Source organism: Eubalaena glacialis, chromosome 4, assembly GCF_028564815.1.
Source record: "Eubalaena glacialis isolate mEubGla1 chromosome 4, mEubGla1.1.hap2.+ XY, whole genome shotgun sequence".
NCBI classification, from domain to species: domain Eukaryota; kingdom Metazoa; phylum Chordata; class Mammalia; order Artiodactyla; family Balaenidae; genus Eubalaena; species Eubalaena glacialis.
In genome coordinates this window covers 117,238,220-117,257,467 of record NC_083719.1, presented here as the reverse complement: position 1 = coordinate 117,257,467, position 19,248 = coordinate 117,238,220, and the positions used below count along the sequence as shown (strand labels likewise).

The 19,248-nt window shown below is 55.4% G+C and overlaps 3 protein-coding genes across 5 annotated transcripts; all 3 read left to right on the top strand.

Moving 5' to 3' along the window:
* Nucleotides 1–3,465: 3,465 nt before the first annotated feature.
* On the top strand, nucleotides 3,466–9,247 carry SPATA24 (spermatogenesis associated 24). Of its 3 annotated transcripts, none has more exons than XM_061188234.1 (6): nucleotides 3,466–3,596; nucleotides 4,843–4,908; nucleotides 5,139–5,269; nucleotides 5,355–5,425; nucleotides 8,512–8,614; nucleotides 8,723–9,247. In XM_061188234.1, exons 1-6 carry the CDS (start codon nucleotides 3,480–3,482, stop codon nucleotides 8,847–8,849), a joined length of 615 nt encoding a protein of 204 aa, XP_061044217.1. In that variant the 5' UTR covers nucleotides 3,466–3,479; the 3' UTR covers nucleotides 8,850–9,247. The 3 variants fall into 3 exon arrangements, with proteins under 3 accessions (XP_061044217.1, XP_061044216.1, XP_061044218.1); XM_061188233.1 differs by having other exon boundaries at nucleotides 8,458–8,614; XM_061188235.1 differs by lacking the exon at nucleotides 8,512–8,614.
* Nucleotides 9,248–10,724: 1,477 nt separating this feature from the next.
* Nucleotides 10,725–13,836, top strand: PROB1 (proline rich basic protein 1). Its single transcript, XM_061188231.1, has one exon. It carries the CDS (start codon nucleotides 10,761–10,763, stop codon nucleotides 13,824–13,826), a length of 3,066 nt encoding a protein of 1,021 aa, XP_061044214.1. The 5' UTR covers nucleotides 10,725–10,760; the 3' UTR covers nucleotides 13,827–13,836.
* A 970-nt stretch (nucleotides 13,837–14,806) lies between these two features.
* Nucleotides 14,807–18,565, top strand: MZB1 (marginal zone B and B1 cell specific protein). The gene is made up of 5 exons (XM_061188232.1): nucleotides 14,807–14,858; nucleotides 16,428–16,627; nucleotides 17,525–17,649; nucleotides 18,003–18,113; nucleotides 18,204–18,565. Exons 2-5 carry the CDS (start codon nucleotides 16,457–16,459, stop codon nucleotides 18,358–18,360), a joined length of 564 nt encoding a protein of 187 aa, XP_061044215.1. The 5' UTR covers nucleotides 14,807–14,858; nucleotides 16,428–16,456; the 3' UTR covers nucleotides 18,361–18,565.
* Nucleotides 18,566–19,248: the final 683 nt, after the last annotated feature.

Genomic DNA, 19,248 nt, shown 5'->3' with positions numbered 1-19,248 from the left:
CCTAATACTTAACAAGGCTCTAACAAGTTTCTGGCCTCTACCCCTGCTTGTCCTGTACATCTTTTTCTTTTCTGCCATACTAGCCTTTTAGTTACTACACTATGCCAACCCTTTTGCCCGAGGGACTTTGTATATACTGTTCCCTCTTTCTGGAAGCCTTTCCCATTCACTTGCCCCTGCCCCCTTTGCAAAGTGCCTCCTGGTTACCTTAATAGGTTTCATTCAGCTCAAACATCTCTTCCTCACACCTGACACCCCAGGCTGGGCTAAATCTCCTTTTAAATTACTCTTATTCCTCTCTTTCTTGTACCTCTCATAGCTATAATGCTATTTACTTGAATAGTGACTTAAATTGGGATTTATTTGGGTGTTTATTTGATTATTATCTGTCTCCCCCATTAGACTAAGTTCCAGTCTGGTTTTATCTGAACTGAACCTTGAAGGAAATGACATGTCACCTGTCAGGACTTCCTCTGGAAGTACAGCTCAAATTCTTTGAAACTACTCCCATTAAAAGGTAGGATGTGTCCCCACTGCTTGAATACGGACTCTGTGGTTCCTTAACCAATAGGGTTGGGCAGAAATGACACTATGCCAGTTTTTAGGGCCAGGCCTTAAGAAAACTGGCACCTCTCATTTCGTCACTTTGTTTTTTTGTTGTTGTTTTTTTTGTTTTGGAACCCGGGCCCCCGGCAGTGGAAGCACAGAGTCCTAACCACTGGACCACCAGGGTATTCCCTCCATTTCATCACTTTGGATGCTTTCTTTTAAACCCAATCACCATGCTATGAGAAAGCCCAAGTGGCGCATGGTGAGGAACCAAGAACCTTGGTCCTCAGTCTCAGATGAGCTCCCAGCTGACAGCACCAACTTGCCAGTTATGCGAGTGAGCCGTCCTGGGAGTGGAGCGTCTCATACCCTCATCCCCCACCCCACTAACCATCCCAGGCAATACGACATAGAGCAGAAATAAGCTTTCACTATTGAACCCTGCCCAAAGTGAAGATTCCTGAGCAAAGTGATTTTCTTAAGCTGTAAATTTTGGGTGGTTTGTTAATACAGCAGTAGATAACCAGAACATCAACCAGTATGACAAGCCTGTGCAGAAAGGCAGCACTTCCCAGCGCAGGATCACAAAGCTATCTGTGATGTCATGTTATCCTGAGCTTTGCTGAGCCCCAGCTGACTAAGAACCTGTAGTTTTTGTTGACATAGAGTGGGAGTCCGTGGCAGTCCTCAACCAGGGTGACCGTCCCTCATGTCCATGCTAGTATGCAGGGTGCGGACATGGATCCAGGGTTCTCTCTTGCTCATAACTTCCCATCCTCAGGAACTGGCTGCTGGAGCCTTTTAGGGTTTTGTCCTAAATGTGAAGGGCAGCTGGCGGAGGTGAATGTTGAGTGGCAAGGGAACATCAAGCAGCACCTCCTAAAAGACCCTAGAGAGGGGACAGAGTTCATGGGGAGATTCAGTGATCGCTGCCCCAGAGCAATGTGCAGCTTTGTCCAGGGTAATTCAAAGGAGCATTCACATTTGAAAGACAAAGTTCCTAGAGGTCGCTGTCCTGAGGCACATAAACCACAGAGCACCCTATAGGCCCATGATATCCAATACAGTAGCCACTAGCCAAATATGGCTATTTACATTTATTTTATTTATTTATTTATTTATTTATTTTTGACTGCGTTTGGTCTTTGTTCGTGCGCCTGGGCTTTCTCTAGTTGCAGTGAGCGGGGGCTACTCTTCCTTGCGGAGCATGGGCTCTAGGCACACGGGCTTCAGTAGTTGCAGCACGTAAGCCATTGTGGCTCACAGGCTCTAGAGCCCAGGCTCAGTAGTTGTGGCGCACGGGCTTAGTTGCTCCGTGCATGTGGGATCTTCCTGGACCAGGGTTGGAACCCATGTACCCTGCATTGGCAGGTGGATTCTTAACCTCTGCGCCAGCAGGGAAGTCCCTGGCTATTTAAATTTAAATTTTAATTGGAATTTAAAAAAATTTAAAAAGCAATTCCTCAGTCACCTGAGCTACATTTCAAGTACTGCTGAGCCACGTGAGGCTACTGGCTGCTGGTACTGGACGGTGCAGAACATTTCCGTCAGAGAAATTCTGTTAGACTCTATAGCTCTAGGCCCTTAAAAACTGATCAACAGAGGTGGCCTTGCCCTCAAGGACATGAGAACAGACACAATAAAAAAGGAAAGATAAAACAAGGGCTACCACTGGGAGAGCCACAGGAATAGCCATGTTTGTCAGGTCACAACATCCAGCCAGAAAGAGGCACCTAAGCAGCTAAGGAGAGCAGCCTAAGTGGCTTACCTGAAATTTCAACTTCCCTTTGTGGTCATCGACAACATTTTTTCCAAACTCCTTCTTAATATAGTCATTTCCTACTTGGGGGTTTCAAATTCCATAACTTCAGAATCCATTATGTTCAACCAAAATGCATCACAGCATCATGGTTAAGAACATGGACTCTGGAATCAGACTGCCTCTGTCAAAACCCTGTTCCAAGGCTCACTAGCTTGGGTGACCTTGGCTTATTGGGTTATTCATTCTCATAGAACCTGCATTTTCTCATCTGTAAAATGTGGACATTAGAACCTACTTCACAAGGTTATTATGAGGATCACATGAAATAATACTAATAAGGCATAATGGTGTCATGAAATAGTGAATACTCGATAAATATTAGCTCTGGTAATAGCTAATATCTAATAGCCTGAGCGTAATCTTATTTGGGTTTCAAAACAAGCCCTCAGTGAGGATTGGTGGGGATGTGTGATCACCTTATCCTTCCCTGCCTCCATTTTACAAGTCTCCTTCATTCCTGACTTCAGTTCTAATCTCTTCAGGCTCTTCAGGCTGCCCAGAGCCTGGTACCAGAATGTGAGGACTCTTATCTTGGGTGAAGCCACTCTCCTTTTCTATTCTTGAGCTTCCCTTCATTGCTTAGGCTCAGGCCCCCTAAGTACTAAGTGTGTTCCTAGGAGCAATAAAGATCACAGGAGGCTGGAGTCTCATACTATGGGGGAAATTTAGAGATTAGAGTGGAATAAAGAGACATGTGAAGCTAAATATACAGGGGTTGTCTCAGCTGACCCTTGCTTCAGGGTCTTGCAGTTTAATGGGCCCTGGGAGAAGGCTGAGGGCTGGTGTCTGAGTGTTGCCTGCTCCTCAGCCCTTACAGTAAGTATAAGCCGGGCCCTGCCCGCTCCTCAGTACTGCGTGAGAAACATATCATATAATAGATGTGCAAATTCCCTATAAACTTAAATTACTAACGGTGTTGGAGGTTCTCTTCCCCAGGCGGCTCCTCTAAGAGAGCGGCTCCTTTAAGAGGCGGGCCCCATCCCTGCTAACAAAGGAAGTCCCCGCCCCTGGTTGCCAGGGTGCTTTGTGGCGTCTCATTCTCATTGGTGGGCGTCAGCGGGGAGGCAGCCCGCGGCAGCCATTTCCAACGAGCTGGCGGGGGCGAAAGATGGCGACGCCCGTCGGGTGGTCGCCGGGAGGGTCAGGATCAGTGTGTCTCGCCTTCGATCAACTGCGAGACGTGATTGAGTCTCAGGAGGAACTGATCCACCAGCTGAGGAACGTGGTACGCAGCCAGAAGAGCTGGGGGATGCCGGACTGGACGCCTAAGTGGTGGGGGCGGGGCCAGACCCTGTCCCGATGCCAGGGGCGGGCCGAGAGCACATTGCCAATGGCGTCATCACGAGGAGGCGGGGCCCAGATGTGTTATGGCTGGTAGAGGTGGAGCCAAAAGGGGGCAGTGTCTCGTGAATATTTACCAGGGAATTTTAGTCAAAGCCAAGTTGTTTCCTACTCTCTTTGACTGGTTGTGCAGAGCCTGATAGATATGCCCATCTATTCACTGAGCTTTAGTTTCCCCATTTCTTTTTTTTTTTTTTTGGCCTCGCCACATGGCTTGCGGGATCTTAGTTCCCTGACGAGGGATCCAACCCCGGCCTCTCGCAGTGAAAGCTGGAGTCCTAACCACTGGACCGCCAGGGAATTCCCAATTTCCTCATTTCTAATTGAAGATGACTTTACTGACTTCCCAAGGCCCTTGTGTGCAGAGTAACTATAATATCCTTACTATTATGGAATCCCCTCCCCATGCTGAGTGCAGTAAGCACAGAATTGGCTCTTCACATGTTGACTTAAGGGCTTCCAACCCCTTTATGTCCCTTTGCTTTTGCTTTTTTGATCAAACCCCCGTTCATGGGTGCAAAGCATTGGAGCCACAGATTACATGGACAGGCATGGTAAAATCCTGGCCAACTGGAGTTCATGGTTTTTCTGTTTTGTTTTTTATCTGGGTAAGAAGGTGGGGACATATAACACTGACTTCACATCTATTTCTTTAACGGTAGTATGCAGCTCTGGACACTGAATTACCTGCATACCTTTAGGTGCCCATGTCTTTCTGTTGGCAGCTGGCCTTTGCGTGTGTGTTCTCACCGTCTGGAACACTTTTCTTTTCCATCCTCTTCTTCTGGCCCACCCCTATTTAGCAGTCAGATATCAGGTTGACATCCCCTTCCCTTGAAGCTGTTCTGACCCTTCCCCAGGCTGGGTCAGGGGCCTCCTCTGGGAACCTCCATCATAGCACACACCATGTTAGAAGTGGTGGCCATGGGCTGTCTTCTCCATGAGACTTCTTGCTCCTTGAGGGCAGGACGTAGAGCTGAGCATCAGTGAATCTTGTGGAATGAACTCTCCCTTCTCTGGGCCCCAGTGTCATCCTAGGTGCCCTGGGCATCCCATTGTCTATCCTCAGTCCTGGTCCCTAGAGAAACCCCTACCACCCCAGCCCCTCCCTGAGCCAGGCTCTGTTGCAGATGGTTCTCCAGGACGAAAATTTTGTCAGTAAAGAAGAGTTCCAGGCAGTGGAGAACAAGCTGGTGGTAAGTGATGGCCTCTGTCAGCTTCTAAGCTTCCCCCATTTCCCAGGATCCCTGTGATTGGGTAGAGTCATTGAGTATTAGCCTCTGAGAGCCTCCAGCCCCAAGAGTAAGGACAGAATCTTCCTGTACCCTGGCTTCTATGTGCCTTTCTGAGAAAGGGGGCTGGTTAAGGGAGCCTAGGAGACCCAAAGTGGCTTGGGGTAATGAGGTCACTGCTGCTGCCCCTGCAGGAAGAGAAAGCTGCCCATGCCAAGACCAAGGTTCTCCTGGCCAAGGAAGAGGAGAAGTTGCAGTTTGCCCTCGGAGAGGTAGAGGTGCTGTCTAAACAGCTGGAGAAAGAGAAGCTGGCCTTTGAAAAGGCGTGAGTGGGCCTTGGTAGTGGGGGAACGGTTGGGGGTCCCATCTGCACATCAGCCTTCCCACCCTTTCTTATCTTCTCCACTCAGGCTCTCCAGTGTCAAGAGCAGAGCCCTGCAGGAGTCCAGCAAGAAGGACCAGCTCATCACCAAGTGCAATGGTAGGCGGGAGGCCCGCGCTCCCTCCCATGCTTACATACGTGGGCTCTTCCCTAACAGCCCAGTGCCTGTGTCCAGAGCAGGGTTTCACCCCAACTTCTGTCCCTGGCTGAGGATACAGGCAAGCCCAGGCGGGCCACACCTTCGCAAAGGCCTTCAGGGACCAGGCAGGCCACGGAAATGAAGGAAGTAGTTGGTGTACAGTATTCTTCATGGCCATAAAGGAATGGGCTCGCTCCCATTTTTCTTGAAACATATGACCTTCTTAGTCCACCTTTTTGTTTTCCCACTTTTGGTGACTATTAGAAATAGTGTACTTTACTCATAACTCTGTTACCAGAGGAACAACGGGGCAAGCACAGTGCTGTGTGGAAGCTGACCCTTAGTTTCAGTGTTGGGGACCCAATAGGAGGAGTGGGGACTGTGGTAATGTGGAGAACCGTGCCCCCTCTCAAGGGCCTAGCACCTCTGCCGTGGGAATAGGGGCCCAGTACTGTCAGATCTTTAAAAAAGAAACTGGAAACCACATTTTAATGGAAGCTTTTCTGACTTTTTAGTGTTGGCAACTGATTTAGAAATTTTTTAAGTATTGTATGGGCCAAGGAAAATATGTCTGTGGGCCATTAGGTTTCAACTCTGCTCTATGCAGATGCCTGTGGCCACTTGTTGGCTCAGTTGGTGCTTTGAGTTGTGGGGCACTTTCAGTGAGCTACCCAGTGTCCTGAGACCTTAGGACCCCCTTTCATTACCCCAGAATGCTAAACTCCCCTTACCTAGTTTAAGTTTAAACTCCCCTTGCCTAGTTTAAGAAGTAGATGTGAATTCCATATACATTTCCTTCACTCACTGCAGCATTCATTTTGAGTAGGCCAGAATTCAAGCCCAAAAGAGGTTCAGTGTCTCTCCTGATGGGCCCCCACCTGGAGCCTTGGGCACCCCCTACCCACCAATGCAGCCTTCTCTCTCCCCTGGTGAGTACTGTCACTGGAAAGATGCCAGCAGGCTGCCACCTTGATCTGGCCAAGTGGACTAACAAGCCTCATGGTTGTTTGATCAAGAACTCCTGTTAGGGCTTCCCTGGTGGTGCAGTGGTTAAGAATCCGCCTGCCAATGCAGGGGACACAGGTTTGAGTCCTGGTCCGGGAAGATCCCACATGCCGCGGAGCAACTAAGCCCGTGCGTCACAACTACTGAGCCTGCGCTCTAGAGCCCGTGAGCCACAACTACTGAGCCCGCGTGCCTAGAGCCCGTGCTTCGCAACAGGAGAGGCTACTGCAATGAGAAGCCCACGCACCGCAACAAAGAGTAGCCCCTGCTCACCGCAACTAGAGAAAAGCCCGCGCGCAGCAACGAAGACCCAACGCAGCCAAAAATAAAATAAATTAAATAAAAAAAAACAAAAAAACAAAAAACTCCTGTTAGGACCTCCTGGAGCCCAACAGGCAGTCAGTGCCTCCATACCCAAGGATGTTGGTCTCCTAGTCCTTCCCCTTTCCGTGGACATCCCCCAACTTCCCTAAAAGGAACCTAGGGTTCTTTCCTGGTGCTGCTAGAGGCCCTTCCTCTAGGACATTTCTTAGAGATCAGCCAGGGCCTCGGGGCTCTGCGTCTGCTTGTGGAAGGTGTGTGAGTCACGGGGAGGAGCCTGGCTGCCTCCCCCAAGAATGTCCTGAACTCCTCCAGTAGGGCATAAGCCCTCACCTGAGGAGACCTGGTGACCTGAGCTACCCCCTGGCCTGTCTCCCACCCCCCCTACCTCCCTTTGCATGGTTCCAGTTTTACACTTACACAGTTCCTTATTCTTCTCAAAAGGCTTTTCTAACCATTCTCTCATTGGGTGCCGTTTATTCTAAATTTAGCTCTCATTTATTTAAAAAGATTCAAACACATTTATGATACTTTTTTCCCATAAGAACTTCACAAGCAATCAGTTTGGATCCACTGGATGACCTGGGGAAGGAGGTTCAATAGTCCTGGTCCTGTGACCCAGTGAGCCCATGTTTTCATTCTTTTCCTTCACCCATGTCTCTCTGTAACGTGTGCCTTAACTTTTTATCAGATCTTCTCTTTTGAAACCTTCACTGCTTCAGTATTTCTGCATTTTCAGAGCTTATGTTCTAGTTAATCTTCGTCCAGCCTTTAAAAGCAGTAGGATTTTCTTCCTTTGAGGATCAGAATTTTCCAGGACTCCCTGAGGGACATTATGTAAATGAAGCAACCCCAGATCCCTACAGCCTCATTGGATTTTAACCCAAGACACAAAACCTACGCTTGCTTCTAATGAGCACTTAATCTGGGGGTAAGCTTTGCCACCACTATCTCCCTGGGTCCTCCCCACCCGCCCTGTGGAATAGGGATCCTGTCTTCTCCCCTGAAGCCCTAACACAGGGCTGGGCATCCAGCTGGTCCTCAGTAGGTCTGGTTGGATTGAAATGACTGAACTAGGTGATGTTTCTAAGACCTAAAGGCCCAGGGGACATCCTGTTCATTCCACAAATAAAAGTATTGTACATCTAGTACGTGCCAGGTACTATTTTAGGCCTTAGGGTTAAAGCCGTGAATAAAACAAAAAATCCTTGTCCTTGTGGACCTTATATCCTAGTAGAGGAAAAGACTAATGAGCAAAATGTATGGTCTGTGAGATATAAGTGCTAAGAAGGAAAATAAAGCAGGAAAAGGGGATAGGAAGTATTGGGAAGGGTTGTGATTTTAGACTAAGAAGGGTCTTGCCAAGGAGGTGATATCTGTAAAGAGCTGCAGGAGTTGAGGGCAGGAGCCATTCATCCTCCTGCTTTTGGGCAGGGCTGACCATCTATCTCCAAGGGCCCTTGCCTGCCCTCATGAGCTACCTGGTCCAGAATAGAGCCGTAAAGTCACTGACACGTTCATCAAGGTGTTGTGCCCTCCACTCCCACCCCATCATGACTCCATAATAAACTCATTCTTACGAAGGTATTAGCAACTACTCTTGGACAACCCCTGGGTGGGGGGAGCCAAGTTCTGAAAAGACCCCTGAGGGAATGCCTTATTTCAGGAAGGAGCTCATGGGATGGGAACCACTCCTCCTCCCTGCCTCTCTCCCCCACAGAAATTGAGTCTCACATTATAAAGCAAGAAGATATACTTAATGGCAAAGAGAGTGAGATTAAGGAGTTGCAGCAAGTTATCAGCCAGCAGAAAGAGATCTTCAGGTGAGGGGTCCAGGCCAGGCTGGGGGTTGTTGATGGAAGTGGGGAGCCAGACCTCTGGTCCCTACCCTTGGGCTGTCCCCAGCCCATGCCCAGCCGGCTCCATTGCAGGAATCACGTGTCTGACTTCCGGATCCAGAAGCAGCAGGAGAACTACATGGCCCAGGTGCTGGATCAGAAGCATAAGAAAGCCTCGGGGACGCGTCAGACCCGCAGCTGCCAGCGTCCCAGGGAATAATAAAATGGTCGTCTCCTTCCTGTCATCTGGCTGTAATGCCCAACCTCTGCCTTCTCTGCTTTGGTGGTCCCCATCCTGACCCTTCCAATCCCTGTGGGTACCTCCCTCAGGCCTCACAGTGGCCTGGACCCCAGGGAAGAGGTAGGGTGAAAGGCAAAAGATACTCTCCTTCCTTCTTCCCTGCCTGCCTTTTGGACCACCACCTGCCAGGCCACTGCTGTGTTCAGAATGGATGCTCTTCGAGTCTCCAGCCCCTGCTACTCCCCCCCCTCCCTCCTTTGGGTAGTAGTGGGGGCCCATGGGGGTGTGGGGTTGTAGCCTAGGGAAGGACTACTTGGTTGTCTAGTAGGCACTGTCCCTTCTTACTCTTGGTATTAAATTCCTTTCTACATAAACAACCCTGGTTACCCCAGTGCCCTGGTAAATTTAACTCTCCCAACTTGAAGGGCTATGTGTGTATGTGTTGTGTATGTGTCTGTGAGAAGCCCCGACTGGAGAGTTCAAAGATGGTAGGTTCCAGGACCACAGTGAATTTGGGAAATCAGTTTCCATCACATAACAAGAACGTTGTACTTGTGAATCACATTTGCACCTTCTTACACTTCTCCCAAATAGCTTATTAGTCTGCACAAATGGAGGAAGGGGAAAGGACAGTGCTGTGGGGGGGGGGGTGTGTGTGTGTGTGTGTTTTTCTTCTGCTATGTCTATTTTTAAGGTGGGGTAACAGAGTGTGAAGGGGCTATGACGTGCTCAAGTTGCATATGCAGGGCTGGATGTGATGGACAGGCTTGATCCTCTCAGAAGCCATCACTAATGTGCCCTAGGTGATCAAGGGGACACACCAGGCAGGGGTCCCACTCAAGGGAGGCTGAGTCAGATTTGTCAAGTCTAGCCTTTCCTGGGTCAGTGTGAGAATGAATGCGTAGGAGGGGCCAGTGTTCTTGCTCCAGGGCCAGCTGGGGCCTGAGTCATAGCAGGACCTTGAAGCCAGAAGTCTAAGGGCAAGTGGTGCCCATTGTCATTGTCCCAGGAGAATGACAGGTGGTGGCTGCTTCCCCATCAGCACTTGTCCCCAGGGCAAGTCCTGAGGTGGCAGGGGCTGGAATGAGGGCCTTGTGAGTGCATGGGGGAGCACAGAGCTATTCTTGCCTCAGAGGGGCTTTAGAGAAGGGACCAGAGCTACCCCAGAGGTTCCTAAGAGATGCCACATCAGCATCTGGGACTTGTTCTGGCAGCCTGAAAAGCTAGAACTGTCCCCTCATCCCCTCCAGCCTAGGTTTCCACTAAGGGCAGTGGGTCCAGCCAGGGACAGCAGTTTTTTGAGGCCCCAGTACAACTTTTGGAGTGGGGGGAGCCCTCCAAGCCATGCTCCTCTATCAAAGGTGAGGGGGGGATGCACCCTTATGAGCTCTAGCAACAGACTATGGGAGGGCCAGGGAGGAGGGGTGCACTGCAGTGATGAGAAGACGCGGGGGGCTGACATAAAGATGAAATTGTTAGCAAGACCTGAGTTGTCTGGTCTCCTGGCTCACACTCTGATCCACATGCCATAGTGCTTGATCTCAGGCAGGTCCCTGCTTAGCCTCCGTTCCGTCACCTGTGATGGATGAGTGGAGTTGGGCCCAGCTCCTGGGTACAAGTTGGATGCCTGCCCTCCCCTCACCTTCCCGTCAACCAAAGCCTGGAATGCCACCCCAGGCTCTCCGGCCGTGCCGGAGAAGGGGTCTGGGAGGGTAGGACCCAGGGCCCAGGTCTCTCTGGCTGCCTACACCGCTGTCTCGGGAGCGGACGCGGCCGCTTTAAGGCGCGGTGACCCCACGGCACCCGCGGGCGGGGCGGGGACAGTGCGGGCTTCCGCGGCACCAGCGGAGGCGAACGCGAGGGAGAGAGTGCGCGGCGTCCGGCCCCAGCATGCTGACCGCGTTCGCCCCGCCAACCCTGCCCGGGCTCCCAGGGCGGCTGCCCGCGGCCCCCGCGCGGCGCCAGGACTCCTCCAGTTCGTCAGGCTCCTACCACACGGCTCCGGGTTCTCCAGAGCCCCCGGACGTTGGGCCGGACGCGGAGGGCAGGGCGAATTGGCCCACGGTGGCCCCTGTGCTGGGGGAGGGCGCGCAGCCTCGCCTGTCCGTCAGCGCCCAGAATAGCCGCCAGCAGCTCGGGCCCGGCTCGGGTTTCCTGCGAGGCCCGGCCTCGGGCCCGCGGCCACCCCAGCCCCAGCTGCGCATGCTGCCGTCGGGGGAGATGGAAGTCATCTTCGGCGCCGGGCCCCTGTTTAGCCGTTCCGACGCGGAGGATAGCGAGGTGCAACAGCTCACGACGCGGGCCTTCCGCAGCCTCTCTCCGCCCGGCTCCGCGTCTCCCATCCCTGCCGAACCGCAGCCCCAGGGCCCCGACGGTGGCTCCCGCTGGGCCACCTACCTGCAGCTGCGACCCCGCGGGCCGAGTCCTGCCACCCCAGCGCAGTTCGAGTGTGTGGAGGTGGCGCTGGAGGAGCGTGCCGCGCCTGCCAGGCCCCGGACGGTGCCCAAACGTCAGATCGAGCTGCGCCCCCGGCCCCGGAGTCCCCCGCGGGAGGCCAGCGCGCCGCCCCCGCGACTGTTCCTGCGCACCGGCTCCCTGGACGAGTCTCTGGGCCGCCTGCAGGCTGCCGCGGACCTCGTGCAGACGGCGCTGGCCAGAAAACTGAGTCCCGCGACCCCTGCCCCAAGCAGCGCCACCTTCGGACCCACGGTACCGCCAGAGCCTGCGACCCCGGAAACGCCCCGCAGTACTCGAGTGGCCCTGGAGGAGGCCAGGTCTCGGCCACCTCGTGTGCATTATAGTTCAGCCCCCGCCAGGGCCCCACGACCGTGGCCTAGCCTCCGTGAGCGCGCAATTCGGCGCGACAAGCCCGCGCCCGGGACCGAGCCGCTGGGTCCAGTTAGTTCCAGCATCTTCCTGCAGTCTGGAGAGAAGATCCAGGAGGCGCACTACCAGGAACCCAAGACTCGGTTCCCACGAGAGACTCCGGATCGAACCGTCCTGAGGGCACAGAGTCCTTCTTCCCAGTCTAGGGCCCCCCGGGAGGTTTCGAGTAAGGCTGTGAGACCGAGGAGCCCATCCCCGCTGTGGCAAGCTCCAAATGGGACCGTGCGGGGTCCTCGCTGCCCCTCGCCCCAGAACCTGTCCCCGTGGAATAGGGCTATCCGGAAGGTGAGTAGCCCGTCGCTCCCCGAGGCATCCTCCGCATGGGGAAATCAGGATGCTGCTGTCACGGAAACTGTCAGCAGAAAGAGCCCTTCCCCTCCGACCCTTTCCCAGTGGAATCAGGGTGTTGCCAGTGCAAGAAGCCCATCCCCCGAAGCTCCTTCCTCGTGGGAGGTTCCGCATCCGGCAGGTGGGGATACAGTTGAGGGGAGTAGGAGCCCGTCTCCGCCAACCTTGTCCTCATGGGAGACTCCAGATCGTCCTACTGGGACGTGGAGCCCATCGCCCCAAGAGACGTGGGACTCCACAGTGCAGAGCTCAGCGGTAGTGTCTACGCGGGAAGCTATGAATGGCGTAGCCCAGGAGGAACTGGTGCCACCCACGCCGTCTGCACCCGAGACTCCAGAGCTAACAGAGGCGCAGAGTCCGTCCACGCGGGAGATGCCGGATCTTGCCTTCCGAGGCAGCCAGCTGTCGCCAGCGGTGGCTGCACCCCAGCTGCCCCTCAGTCGCCTCGTGGGCACCCTGGATGCCGATGCGCGCCCGGAAGCCTTGGGCTCTGGAGAAGCGGCCTCGGGACGCCCGCGCGTGGCCATTCCGCGGCCCCGCGACGTGCGCAAGATGGTGAAGACCACATACGCGCCAAGCTTCCCGGCAAGCACCCCAGGCTCAGGGCTGCCTGCGCCTCCTGCGGAACCCCGCGGGGAGGAAGGCGGCGCATCCAAGACACAAGAGCTTCAGGCGCCGGGGGCCCCCGCCCCGGCTCACTACACTTCCGTTTTTCTCAAGGACTTTCTGCCGGTCGTGTCACACCCCTACGAGACCCCAGAGCCAACCCCAGACACAGTCCCCCGGGACGTTACGCAGCCCAACGGGGTCCTGCGGCGGAGGGCAGAGAACAGCACGGCGAAACCCTTCGCGCGCACTGAGATCCGCCTGCCTGGTGCCTTGGCCTTAGGCCGCCGGCCGGAGGGAACCCAGGGAGTCGTGGTGCGCGGTCCTGGCGGAAAGAACAGGGATGCAGAGCCCCAGCGCCTGGTCCCCGACGACAAGGGTCGTACCAGCCCTCTAGGCGGCGCTCGCACATCACCCCAGAAGTCGCCGATAGGGCCGGCAGGGACCCAACCTCCCGGACCGCCCCACCCCAGCTCCCCGCAGGCGCACCCTAGCTCGAGCCCTGGAATAGCACCGAAACAGGAGACGCCGCCTATGGCCCCTGAGCCCGCGGTTGCGGTCCAGTCGCCCCTCCCGCGGGAGCCCCAGGCGTCCGCTGGCAGAGCGGCCCCGCCCCAGGCCCGCGCCGCCTCGGCGCCTCCCATGGACCGGTCCCCGGAAGGCCCCTCCCAGGGGGCGCGCAGGCCGCCCGGGGCCGCGCACCCGGGGAAGGTCCTGGTGGACCCAGAGAGCGGCCGCTACTACTTTGTGGAGGCGCCGAGGCAGCCTCGGCTGCGGCTGCTCTTCGACCCCGAGAGCGGGCAGTACGTGGAGGTGCTGCTGCCACCCTCGCCCTCGGTGCCACCCCGCCGCGTCTACACCCCGCTGGCCCTGGGCCCCGGCCTCTACCCGCCGGGCTATGGGCCTATCCCTGGCCTCTCACTGCCACCATCCCCGGGTCCGCCGGCCTTCAGCGGCCCCCAGCTACCCTGGGCCTCCGAGGCGGGGCCCCTGGACGGGATGTACTACCTGCCAGTGAGCGGGACCCCCAGCCCCGCGCCTCCTCTGCTACTCTGTGCTCCACCCTCCAGCTTGGGTCCCGCCCAGCCGAGCAAGGGCTCCTTGTTCCCCGTGTGAGGCCCCAGGGCCTGATCCCCATGGTGTTGGGGCCCGTTAATGGCCTTGGAGGTTCTGGCATCCAGTCCTGTGCCCTCTTTTCCTTCTATCACCTCTTTCTTTTACCCATCTAATGCAGTCTTCAGACCAGAAGTTACCTTCAGAGTGCTTATCTGAGACCCCCAGCGCTGATGGAGCTGGAGCTCAGGAAATGGCTGCCTGTTTCCTCCCCCCGACAAAATCGTATACCCCTTTCCCAAGCATTCCCAGAGTGTGGTGTGTTGGAGGGCTGTGTGTGTGTGTTGTGGGATGAAAAAAATGCAGAACGTGAGAGTTGTGAGTTAAGTTTTATCTGGGGCAAAATGAAAACTATAAGCTTGGGAGACAGCCTCTCAGCACTGAGGAACTGCTCTGAAGAGGTAAGTGGGGGAAGTCAGTATATATGTGGGTTTGGTGAAGGGGCATACAGGCAATCAAGCACACGTTTTGGCAGAAGGTTGCTGCTAGTCACAAGGAGCGGATGTCCATTAATGATTTTAGTGCTTTTCTAGTTATGAGAAGATGCAAGAAATTGGGCTCATAAAATCTTCTCCTGAAAATATCTGACTATCTAAAGGCCTTTTCTGCCAGTTTTTCCCAGAGCACAGAGGGCCTCATTCCTGATCTCTGCCCAGAACTCCTTTCAGGGTGTATTGAAGGTCAGCGATTGCACTGGCTAGTGATTTCATCCTTGTAGAGGCAGATGGCAAGTGACAATTTTTAGTTGGTAGTGTGAGAAATCCCAGGACATGGCCCCAGAAGCTGACCTGAGGGGGTGATGGGGTTCCTCAGGGGCAGCAGGAAATGGGAGCTGCAGGTGACAGGGCTGCCCCCAGAGGTAGTGAGCTGTCTGTGTCTCCCTGAAGGTGGGCCCAGCAGAGGTGGAGCAGGCTAGTGAGCACTGATGGGATGAAGAGAGAAAGACACTGGCTATCAAATCTGTTAACTCTTTGCAAGAGGATCTGAGCCTTGGCCTGGGAGGCTGCGGGGGAGAGTGGCTAGTGCAGGCCCTAGGTGAGTCTCATCTGAGAGAGGGAGCTGCGGGGACAGGTGGTGGATGTGGAGAGGGAAGTAATACGGGAGGGGCCCTGGAGGGTCAGCCCGGGACTTGGGGTGGGGGGACTGAGGGGAAGGTGGGGAGGTGACTGTAGTCTCCAGCTGGGAGTACCGCCCCTCATTCTCCCCTCAACCCCAGCCTCTGACTTGGCTTGTCTTAAGCCCTCAGAGCTGAACTGGCTGGTCCTGGGGTTAGGAGTGGAGGTTCCAGCCATTCCCACCGAGGGTGGGGGACAGATGAGTGCGTCGTCAGGAAAGACTTAAAAGCAAGGAGGATGGTTGAGCTGTTGTCCCAGAGGAGACTCTTGACCTCTCTGGGTGGGGTGGAAGGTGGGTTAGGGCTGGCAAAAGAAGGGATGCCCCTGTGAGGAGCCCTCATCTGGTTCCACTGCCCTGGTAACAGGTGTGGCAACCATACCTAGGGAGGGGCTGGCTCTGCAGGCTGGCCACAGCATAGGAAGGGACAGGACCCAGGGCCTGTGTTCCAATTGCCTTGAGATTCCAGGAGCTTCTGAGGAGAGCAGGAGATGCATGGTGTGGGAGGTGCTCTGCGTGGGGGTCTGTGTAGAGTTCTGAGTGAAGTGGCTGGGCCTTGCGGGACTGGTATGTGATGTGGTGAGTTTGGGGAAGAACAGTTACCATTAGAAGCAGTGTCAGGGATGGAGAGCAATGCCTTCCTTAAGTTCCAGGCCTCTGGGGGGCCTGGATCCCTTGGAGTCACTGCCCCCTTGCCTTGAACTGGAAGCTGACTGAGAGAACTATGAGTCAGAATAACCTGGACATCTTTCTGTGGCTGGAGATGCTGGTCCTGATGGCAAGGAGGGCCCTGGGCCACTCCTGGGCCCCTCACCGCATTGTGGTGTGCAATAAATTGCTGACCCAATGGCCACTATGGCTGGAACAACTGGTGTAAGGTGTCTGATTTCCTGCTGCGGTTCCTTAACACCCCAAGACTGCCCTTCCATGCCTGGGTGTGGCCTAGGGGAGGGGACCATGTGTGTCTTTCATACACTGTGGCGTCCCTGCCTCAGTGAACTTGCCTCTCAGGGAGGGAGCCTTGGCTGGCAACCACGCCTGTGGCCTCATTTCTCCTGGTGGCTGAGTGGCCAGTGGGCCTTGGGGTCAATCAGGCTTGGGTTCCAATCTCAGCATAGCCCTTCTAGCTGTGTGGCCTTGGATTTGTCACTTTTCTCTGAACCTTTGTGTCCTCAGGGGTAGATTTAAGATGACAGTAACCAGCCACCTCCTTCCCCGAGGGGCTCAGCACAGTGCCTGCCATATGCTCAGGTCCCAGGACATGAGAGGTATCAGCCCCCATGTGTCCTCGCCTAGGCCCAGCCCCTCTCCTTGCCTCATTGGCTGGAGCCGGGGACCCACGAGAGGAGGTGCGCGAGTGGTGTCTCCAGGGCCCTGGGGGAAGGGAGAGAACGGGAGGGTGAGGTGTCGGTTCCCCATTGGTCTGGGGCAGGCTCTCTGCAGCAACCCCCACTGCGCGGACACACGTGCACCCCTGCACCCCAACCACAGCCCTGCTCGCTGAGCCAGCTCCACAGACCATGAGGCTGTTGCTGCTGCTGCTGCTGCTGGGGGCCTGGACCATCCCAGGGGGCCTTGGGGACAGGGCCCCGCTCACAGCCACCGCCCCCGAGCTGGACGATGAAGAGAAGTTCTCAGCTCACATGCCTGCTCACCTGCGCTGTGACGCCTGCAGGGCGGTGGCCTACCAGGTGAGCCCCCCGCCCCCTCGCCACCCCCGCCAGCAGTTCTCTTGCCCCTACCCAGGCCCCCACCCAAGCCAGACCCCTCCATCTACCTCAGATTCCACCGCTGGCCTTGGATCCCCAAACACCACCCACCCCCCCACCCAGGCATCGAGCTAGACTCAGCCTTCCATGATATTGCCATCTTCACCTCACCGGCACCACCCTGCTTCAGTTTACCTATCTGTCTGCCCAACAAAGAGCAGGCGACCTCTGGGACACCAGGGAGTCACTAGCTTGTCCTCTCGGACTCCTCCCTTACTGGGACCACCCTTAAGTCTGGACTCCTTCCCAAAGCATGACTGGGGAGCATTGGTGTATGTGTACACGTGTGCATGTTTGTCGATCCCATGAGTCCATGAGCATGTGTGTGTCTTGAGTTCACATACAAATCTGTCACGTGTGCCTGAGTACTTCTTGTGTGTGTCTGTGTGACTGTGTGCACGTGCACGCACACGGGGGCTATGAGTACACGTGTCACTGAAGACTGGGAGGTTTTTTTTTTCTTTCCTTGTTCTTGTGGTTTCAAATGGTGTGTGCTGATGGGCAGGTGTGCCCTGGGGGAGGGGCCCCAATGCCCAGGCCTAATTCTCCACCTCAGTTTTTCCCACCCACCCACCCACCCCCCATCCCCCATCCCCCATCCCCCATCCCAAGGCAGCGGATCCTGCCTCAGCTGGCGTGGTCCCAGCTTTCTGGACCTGGGCGAGGGCCGTGAAGCCTGCCTCACAGGTGCTTCCTGCTCAAAAGGCTCCATTGCCTCGTTCTTTCTCAGAGACCCAGGCTTCTGTTCTCCCCCCCATCACCCCTCCTTTCACGCTGAGCAGTTCTGAAGCCCTGGTTCTCAACCCCTCCTTGTTCCAGATGTGGCAGCACCTGACAAAGGCAGAGACCAAGCTTCACACCCTGGACTCCGGGGGCCGTGGCAAGCTGAGCGAGTCGGTATACACAGACGTCCTGGACCAGAGCTGCTCCCAGACCTGGCAGGGGTGAGTTGAAAATCTGGCCCCTGCCCCCCTCCTCCAGGGGCAGGCTGATGAGTGGGGCTTCTCATTCTCCCACTCACACACCACACACACTCCACTAGGGCTCTGGCCCAAGGGTGGGGACTGGCTGGGACAGAGTCTGAGCTCTGGAGCTGGGAGCAAGTAGAAGGGTAAGGTGGCCAGGAGACAAGGTTGCTATGTGACTTTGGGCCAGGAGTTTCCCCTTTCTGGTCCTCAGTTTTTCAGCAAGGAGGATCAGAATCTGGGCACTAAACTCGGCAAATGCCCAGTGTGCCCAGTTTCATGTGGTGGCGGGCTCCACTAATGCTGTCTCCCTCTCCTCCCACTGCCTCCAGCTACGGAGTTGGAGAAGTGGACCAGGTGAAACGTCTCATGGGCCCAGGACTTAACAAGGGGCCGGAGCCGAGCATCAGTGTGATCATCATGGGGGCGCCGTGGCCCACCAGGTGATGACTGGAGGGTTGGGGTGGGATGGAGCCTTGGTCTGCCCCACTGTGGGCCGGGCAGAGTCTGAGGCTCCTCCTGGGCTCCCCTAGGCTCTCCAAGACATGCTTTCACTACCTGGGGGAGTTTGGAGAAGACCAGATCTATGAAGCCCACCAACAAGGTCAAGGGGCCCTGGAGGCATTGCTGTGTGGAGGCCCCCGGGGGGCCTGCTCAGAGGAGGCACCAGTCACGAGGGCAGAGCTCTAGTCCAACTCCTCCTTCCCCTTCCTGGTCAGCCCCTAAAGGGAGCTGGGCTTCCTCTGGATCTGTCCCTTCCTTTCTGCAGGCTGCCTGGAGGGCGGGGCGGCGTTGTTCTTCTGTGCTGCCACTCTCCCTCCCTCCTCCAGCTTCTGGGCCCTGGGGCCTGGGGGGCGGCCAAGACCTTCCCCTCTGGACTCAAATAAAACCAGTGACCTCGATTCCTTCTCTCTGCAAAAGGTGCTTGGGGGGCTGGGAGGATAGACATTGGTGTTTCTGCTGATGTCCCTCCTAGAGAGGGCCAGGTACACGTCCCCACAATTTCCCAGAGGTAAGTGAGATCTGTCATGGCTGGAAATGTGAGTGAGCTGTCAAAGGCATATGGAACCAGCTATCTGAACGGTTGAAACCCCAGATCCCTCATGAGAGAAAAGAAAGGCCAAGGAAAACTCCGTAAGCAGGCTGCCTGTGGACATACCCACTGCAACCACTGCGTGCTACTGTGCCCCTCCCAGAACACTAGTCTTCCTGGGTCTACACCCAGCAGCTGCTCACTTTCTAGACTCTGCTTCTGACCCCAGCTAGCATGGTTGAGCCCTCGGTGCTCAACTGGGACAGGGCAGGGCAGGGCAGGGGTCCTGGAACAGGCTGGATTCAGTATCTTGGCTCTACGTCCTGCTCTCCCCAGAAATTCTCACCTGGGGCCCTTTTCTTAGAAACGGAGAAAAGAGCTCCACCTGGTTCGCACCTGGGTCTGGGTATCTGGGGTCAGTGGTGCTACAGCTTACAGTTTCATTTGTGTCTCTGATCCTCCGAAGCCCTGGAAAGTGGACAGAACAGACACTCTAATCCCCTGTTGACAGGTGCAGAAACTGGGGCTCAGACAACAAAAGAGGC